At 37.6% G+C, this 8333-nt stretch overlaps 1 protein-coding gene across 2 annotated transcripts in view; it reads right to left on the bottom strand.

The window, feature by feature from the left end:
* The window catches only part of DCBLD2 (discoidin, CUB and LCCL domain containing 2), a 111461-nt gene that overhangs the window by 64669 nt on the left and 38459 nt on the right, over positions 1 to 8333 (bottom strand). Inside the window, exons 11-15 of one of the 2 annotated variants that reach the window (XR_007509029.1) lie at positions 7848 to 8018; positions 6795 to 6888; positions 6351 to 6400; positions 4552 to 4689; positions 774 to 3453 (exon numbers count right to left, since the gene is read on the bottom strand). Coding sequence is in view for 1 of the 2 variants with exons in the window: in XM_049824449.1 (XP_049680406.1) it covers positions 3011 to 3453; positions 4552 to 4689; positions 6351 to 6400; positions 6795 to 6888; positions 7848 to 8018 (896 nt within the window). In the remaining variant the exon portion in view is untranslated. Of the gene's footprint in view, positions 1 to 233; positions 3454 to 4551; positions 4690 to 6350; positions 6401 to 6794; positions 6889 to 7847; positions 8019 to 8333 lie in introns of those variants that run through there. The other variant, XM_049824449.1, reaches the window with a different exon arrangement.

The raw sequence follows: 8333 nt of genomic DNA, 5'->3' as shown, positions 1-8333 counted from the left end.
TCCCTCCTGTAAACACCACTTGCCCCTGCAGCAGACTCCAGCCATGAGGAGAGCTCTAGTAAGTGTCAGTTCACTGCTTCTAATGCTTGGTGAGACCTAGAAATGTCACTCTTGGGAGGCAGGGTATAACCCCTGCTGTAGTATGGTCACTCATAAATAACCCTTGCATGTCCAAACTACAAATGAATTAGATGATAGATAGATAGATATAAGGTAGTTGTTAAATGCAAACATACTAATACATATGTACAATTTATTTAAAATACTTTTTAACATACATATAAAAACCCCTCACTATTTATACAGTCTAAGTTCTAGCAACATATACAAATACTGAGCAACTACAATACATGCTGAGGTAAGAACATACATTCTGGGAGAATACTCAAGCCAAACAAGATTGAAATACATTTTATATCCATATGTCTTCACATGTAAGAGAGACCCATTAAATGTACCTCTGCTTATATTGTACACAGGAGAATTCTAATCTTAACTGTGTTGTGCAACTTACATTTGGGAATCAATGTTTAGCAGTTTGTAGCATACATTTTTAAACCCAACTGTTACATATTCAAACTTATCTTCTTAGCCCTAGCAGATACCGTGTTCAAAGTTGAAAGCAGGGAGCAAAGCTTGGGACCAATTTCTTTCAGAAAAGGGACTTACTTACTTAAATTCTTAAAAACATCCATTCCAGTCAGCAGCTCATGCTGCTCACATAATGAAACTGCATTACGGCTGCTTAAAAAATAACCCACTGTAGAGAAAACTTTAATTCTTACACCATCTTAGCCTACAGTATATCCACAGTTCTACCGTACTAGGCCTACAGTAAAAATTAAATCCAAGCATGTTAATTGTACTAACTTGAACACATCCATTTATTCTTATGGTAGATTAATTTTTCTAAGCCTAAACTGACACAGTTTGAAAAGGCAGAGGTTTCTTAACTTGGCTGGAATGCCACATCTTGGTGCAAACAAATAACTTCCCACCCCTTTCAAATAAAATCAGCTCAGATAATTTCAAAGTCATATTTGCTGCTGAGGGGTAAGAACACTTACCTGTTTAAGCAAAACTTCAAAGATTGCAGACTAGTTTTATCAAGCACAAAAATCTGCAATAACATTAGAAGTACAACTGTAGGCAGGAATTTCTTGTTCATGAATAGGTCTTATATACCACCCTTACTTACATTCACATTTAGGCTTAGACACCAAATTCTAAAAATAGATAAAAAAAATAATCAATGAGTGAGAATGAATGAACAAAAAATTGTAGACTTGGGCTTTAAGAATATGTAATAACATATTCTGTATGTTGAATAGGCCACAAGTAATTTTGGATTTACTGAGTTTATCTAGAGCCCTTGCGCAAACAAATTTTCAAGTGAGAAGTTAGGATACCGTTACTGGTACAAAGACATGGTGGCAGCCCTCTTGAACAGTAGTTTAGTTCTGATTTGGATGTTCTCCACCTAGTTTAGGGACCCTGGGCAATAAAGGCTGACTTGAATTACATCACAGGAACAGTAACCAGGGAAGTCCATAAAACTGGGCTGTGTAGGTAGGGGGTTTCACATGTATAAATTAATTCAGCATCCTCCCAACAGTGCTGTTACAATAAAAATAAAGCATTCTTATTGTGAGGTTTTTCTACTACTTAGGTTAAAAAGCTGTGCTTTGTTTCTAACAAGATAAAAAAATGGCAAATATGACATCCAAATTTTTTTCATTTTGTGATTACCTAGCTAAAACTAGTTTGCTTTATCCCAAATCGAAGACTGACTGCAATGTTTTCATAGTAGAGAACACTGGAACATTCAAAGGATACAAATTCCATTAAATGCTTCTGAAATGGACATTCTTTGGAACAGTACTGGTTCACTTGCAAAGGTTTTGGAATCTACTATACTTCTAATAAGAACAATCATAAGAAAAGCCCTAAGGCTTTTTCAGTTGTGCTAAAACGTACCATATGTGCTAAACACGTGTGTAACACAAACTGTGCACCATTAGAATATTTGTGTGCTTCCTTAAGCACTCACAAAAGTATATACATATCTTCCTTTGTATATGCTCACATTTTAACACACAACAATAGATACTCTGGGCAGGGGGACAGGGAAAAACCTTTCTGAATGCAGTCACCTGGAACACCTGGATGCTTCTTGCACACTGACCATCAAGGAAGTCTGAATTTGAGGCAGATGCCATTCAGAGTAGCCTTCACTTAGTACGGAAAAATGTAAAAGCAGTTGCTATGTAGTTTGCTTGTATAACTTTGTGCCTCCTGGATCCCTAGGAAGGAACAAGACTGAGTGGCTTAAGGAGATGAGGCAGAAAACAGCACAGACAACAGATTCTAGTTTTGGAAGACCAACAAAAATGGTGGGAACCTTCTGAGGAACACACAGCTGCTGATTCCTAATCCTGTGAACAAAAGCTGAAATAACATGATTTAAAATCAAAACTATTTTATGCCATGAAGTTAATGGGATTTTTGCCATCAGTCCTGATGACAGTAGTTTTTAGAGTCCAAAGTTGTGCAGGCATTTTACAGGGTAAAATGAATTTTAGAAGCTATAGTGCTTACATACAGGTCTTAGAAAGTTAGAAGCTTTGGGTTTGTTTGGGGTTTTTTCCCCCCAGAAATAGTACCATTAGCAAGAAATTATTGGCTTTCGTACTTTAAACTGTTTCTCGCAATTTATCATTCACATCTATCAATTACTGAAGCTAATCTTGGAGAAGTTCTTTGCTCATGTCTGACAGACAATTGTACAGTAGTAATGAAGTCCATGGTTTTGCAGGAGACAAGCTGTAATATATACAGCTTCAGGAAAGGCAGAATTACTGGTTTCCCAGACTTCCAATACCACATCTTTTGGTTCAACACTGTATTATTTAAGACTAACAATACCAAAACAATGCAATTAAAAAATGAAACTGTCAGCTTTATGGAACTGGCTTTTAAAAACAAGCCATCACTCTACCTTACTCATGAGCTAACTTAGTTCATCCTTACTCCCAGTGGAATGGGCCACGCTCTGTGGTACCTGGTACACCAATTCGTCTGTGGCACCTGGCCCCAGTTGCCCCTTTGGTGTATCGTACAGCGCCTGTGCTGATGATGTGCTGTCTGTCCTAGATAAGAGTTTATTGTAAGTTCCCACCAGTGGAGGAGCTTGATTCCCTGCAGCTTTGAAGGTGGAAATGGAAGGAATGGCAAGAGGTGTGCTGGGATGGCTGGACATGTCCATGATTATTGGAGTTGCATATTCTGGTCCAGTTATAGGTAGCGGTTCAGCATAAGCGTGGTAAACTTCTTGTATGGGTGAATTGTAAGGGTCCAAATCAGCATAACTTGCTTCTTTTCCTTCCTCTGGTTTAAAGGTTGATCTCTGATGAAGCGTGCCAACAATTCCCCCTACCAGTGGCTGAGCATACTCTGTGTTGCAAGCCCCAACAAAACAAAATAAAAACACACTTAAAAGAAATTTTTTTTTACAGTGGCATCACATCAAATGCAACCTGTGAATGGTGTCACAGAAATTATTATCCTAGATCAAACCAGTGGTCCTTCTCTGTCTGCCAGAGCCAACTGCTTTGGAAAAAAGTAATTTCCAACAAATAGTTAAAGCCACAGGGATAGCCACAACATCCCCATTTCTCAGCTTTATACTTCTTCCCATGTGAGCTGCAATTTCCCATGCTGTAAATCTGCCTCAAAACAAAGTTTTTTGAAATGTTCTTCCCTGCCAAATTAGAATTAAGTGAAATTATCCTGCCTAGCTTTGGATAAAAAGTGGTCCTTGGGGTAGAGGGTTTATCCTCTGAGGGGGGAAAGCCTGCATGTGGTCAGCTGAGATGTTTTAGTTCAACAGATCATCTGAGTTACAAAAGCTGGAGGTGAGAACCTGGCTAGCTGGGTGAAAACAGACAAGCAGCCAAAAAGAGAAAAGTAATTCTGCCTGCTGTGAAGCCATAATTCCTGCACATCTGCATATTTCTGCCATTGGTACATAAGCACAGAACCAAAGGCGGCACAGTCATCTTCCTCTAATGACTGGTTCACCAAGGAAAGAGCAAATATCATTATCAGTAATTCCTCCTTTTCTAGATCAAAAGAATTACTTAATCCATACAATCAGTGTATGGAACCAAGGGCCACATTTCAGATGTGTGCATAAAGATCATGGGGTGAAATTGTTTGCAGTGCATGAAAACATAACCAAAAAAATCCTTCAACCCTTTATGGGGTTTAGGAACACACATACAAGTAAAGAAACTTTCAGTTACTGCATTAACTTCAGAAAGTGTCTATCCACAGGACATCAAGTCAGTTAGTACCTACTTTTATGATACTCCGCGAACAGATTTGAAAAAGCCTGCATTTTAAGGAATGCACTTACAGAACCATTTGTTTCTCCTCTGTTCCCCAAAATAAACAGGAAACAATTAAATGTAGCCAAATTCCTGACATTTTTTGGCATGTCATGTACATATATATATGTATTACACATCCCACAGAAACAGTAAAATGTACCTGCAGACTCTGTTTGCAGCATTGTTGGGACTTCTCTTGGTCTTAGGTGACTAATTTCACTGTTGCTGTAGCGTACAGGAGTTTCTTCATGTTCTGCTGATTTGGTCGGGAGAAACTGCTTCATTCCTTTCCACCATCCTACATGGATTTTAAAAAAAAAAACCATCCAAAACTGCATACATACTGTGTTTTAAGCTACTAAAATATTATAACAACTTGATTAAAAACCTTGATTATCAGTATTTGCATGACCCTAAGGTTACGAGGTATTTTAACATTTTCTGGCAGACTGAAGATTCAGAGATGACAATATTATTCTTGCCCAATCAACTTGCCTGAATGCTCCCCCTTCAAACACCTGCAGAACTGCTCCAGTCTAGTGAATCTATCCCTGAATGTCCATGAGCCACACAGCTACTCACCATATTAATAAACTCATAAAATATAACACAGAAAATCCTAAAAAGTCAGCCATTATTCCAATTTGTAAATCAAATATTTACATAAAATTTTAGACAAATCTCAGTTACAACCTAAGAGTACATTTAATTAATGTGGTTTCTAACTCACATTGTTGAAAAAGGTTCATCAGTGAATATTGCCAAAAACCTGAATAAAAAGGATTTTGACTTCAGTGGAAGTGAAAAGGAGTGACTGTGGTCATGAACATTTTCTTGAGGGAAGGTAGGGAGAGTTGGTTTTGTTAGGTCCCCCCCATCCCTTCCTCCAGTAGCCAGAGTCATTCTAGTTTTGCTGTCCATTACCATATTTCATTCCAGCTGTAAGAGACCATCCCGTAGGTAAAGGCCAAAAAACAGGAGATTCAAAACCCCGGAATGCTGTTTAACAAAATCTGAGGTAGCCTGTGGCAGCGGACAGACAGAGGCTCCACAGAGAAGTGTAGCAACATTATTTTGATACTGCATTTTGCCAAATTTCCTTTTAAAACAGACCTGCATACTGAACATCTAAATTTAAGCAAACAAGAAAAAAAATCTGGTATGTCCATCATTGACACTTAAATACAGGATATTTTGAGTCTAATATTGTAAGACAACAATGCTGTGACCTATCAGAAACAGACATGTAATAAATACAGATAAGGTCATTAAAGGGTTTCTTGTCTAAAGGATAAGGCTTACTTAAAACTGCCAGAGAGCAAACACACAGATGTGGAAATTTTCAGCATGAGGACAGAGGAGTGAAGCACAGTCATACAGACAGTATGAACCCAACTGCTGCAGCAGCCCTTTATGCTGTCGCCCAAGCATTTTCAAGACGCTTGCTAAGTGCTGCTTGGTGGAATCGTCTGATCTCAAGTTCATGAGGCACAAGTCAGCAGGATGGAAAAATATGCCTAAAAGGGACTGCAAACAATCCCACATGCTTGAAGAAAGGTGAAACTTGAGAGACCTTGTATACTAAGATGAAAGATTTTTTCCAGGACAAAAAAAGTACCAAATATATGATCATCAAATGTATAAAGACATTCCTCATCAATTATTTTTCCCCTCATGTTGTATAATTAAGAGGTTTTATACTTTCTTTACTGAAAAAAAATCTGAAGCTGTAAGCTCTAACAGGAAACAAGGCATTTTCTATTTCTCAAAAAAAAAAAAAAATAAAAAAAAAAAATCAAAGAATGAAGCAGTTAAGTCTGTCCAGAAAAGAAATTCAGTGTTCACTATGCCTACATCAGCATTAGGGAAGCTTCTGCTAGTTGTCTGTGTTACTGCAATCTGAAACATGCATCAAACCAAAAGTGCCAAGTAAAGGCTTTCATAAAACCATTTTGTTACCTGCACGATCCCAGTAAGGTAGATCGTAAGTGCCCTCAGTTTTTTTCTTGCTGTGAAAAAAAAGAAAAAGGGGGTATTTTAGCTAGTCTGCTTATTGAAAGATGCATTAATTAATGCTCCACAACTATCACCTTGGCTGTAACTGGTCCTCAAATTTAAAGTACAAGCACGACTAACCTGGCTTGCCATCACCAGTCTGCTGCTACTGGAGAAACCAGTGTTCAGTAAAAGCACTTCTATTGAAATAGTTACAAAAAGCTGTTTTCACTGTCCTCACTATTCAAGTGAATGTTTTCTCACAGAGAATACAGTTCTGAAAAAAAAAAAAAAAAATCCTTCCACAAGCATGGACCTTGTAGTTCCCATAGCGATACATGCAGCATTGCATTCCCACACACCAGGCTAACATTCATTTAAAGCACTTTCATTAATCTATTCATTTACCGGTTTCTCCAATGCCACGCACAAACTAAGATAAGAATCAGAGTAGTGAAGACCATCACCAGCACTGGAACCAGAACTGCTGCCAATGCCACATCTGAAAGCCATTAAATTAAGTGGTGTCAGACAGAAAAGCTTCTCATAAATCAGTTTTTAATTTGAAAATTACTTGGGTAAAGCACATAGTTTTCACATATAGCATCTATCACACCAGATCCCCCAGCTAAGCTACCCTGCTGGATGCTCCCACAGTGTAAATGTCAATTAACATCTAGCTCTTCTACATGTATGCACAGCTGGTATTTTTGCAAGGTTTTTCATCAAAATCAACAGATTTGTTTTGATAGAAGTATGATTTTTCTCTGTTAGAACAACGTCTTTTATTATTAACAAGGAAAATCAAAAGAGCCCAGCAATATGCAACCACTTAAGTCTGACCCTCCTATAAGAAGTAAATGCCACACTACTTTCACAGTTAATCACAATCGGCCTACACTCGGTCTGCGTGTGACATGAGACCATCCTGTCCCCCGTCATCCAAAGGACACTTCACCAATGCCTACATCTGCAGTGATCTTGCTCCCTTTTCTGACAATTTGATACACAAAATGATGATGCCAGATGTTTTTCGAATCTCATGCCAACATGACTGCTCCATAAAAGATAAGCTATGGCAAAAGTGTTTTGTCCTAAGAAATTATCAAATTAAATAACAAAGCAGTTACATCTGATTAATTCTGAAGGGAACTCCAAGTTGCAACTTCTGATAAAATTTGTTCAGTAATTCAAACCTGAACTCAGTTTGAACAAGTTTTGAAAGACAGAACTTAATACATGTGTGACTTGGAAGATTGGTTTTGTTTCTGCATGCAGTATGCAACTGTACATTTTGTATCCTACATATATTTAATAACTAGTAAATGTTAAGAAGAAAATATTTATAATTTGCTATAATACATTAAGTGTTGAGAAAACTTAAATTCAGAAAGCACACTTAGTATATGCCAAAGTACTGTAAGGACTTCCCAAACACTTCTGCTGCTTAACTGTGCATACCTTTGGTTACACTTGGAGTCACTGTGGTGTTTTTTATTTCAGGTGTGAAAGTTGTTTTATCTGTCTGCAATGAAGTCTTCACTGAATGAATGAAGTCATCACTGAAGTCATTCTTGTCATCATTCTTGTTCTGAGGTGGTGGTGGCGGCATAGTGATTTTAGGAGCACGGCCTTTAGAAGAAAAGAATTTATAAAAAAAGTTTTTTGAAGTGCTAGTTTTGCATGTTTCCTTTTCAGAAGACAGCTGGAACAGTTTGCTCTAAAGCTTTTGTTCGTGTTATGTAATGAGGAAAAAATCCCTACAAATCAGTAACACGGAAAGTAAGTGACTGGTGTCTTTTGAAACACTTATTTTCTAAATTACCTTGTTTAAGCCCAAACTAGGTATTTTTCAGGTTAAGTGCAATAACTTCAGAAGAAATTCAAAAGTATCAGTTACAGAAGGATTACGCAGCTAAGAAGTACTTTTTTCTCATTGAAAATATA

Source organism: Accipiter gentilis, chromosome 21 (assembly GCF_929443795.1).
Source record: "Accipiter gentilis chromosome 21, bAccGen1.1, whole genome shotgun sequence".
Classification (NCBI taxonomy): domain Eukaryota; kingdom Metazoa; phylum Chordata; class Aves; order Accipitriformes; family Accipitridae; genus Astur; species Astur gentilis.
Note: the sequence above shows the minus strand (reverse complement) of the source record. Positions and strands in the feature narration are given on the sequence as shown.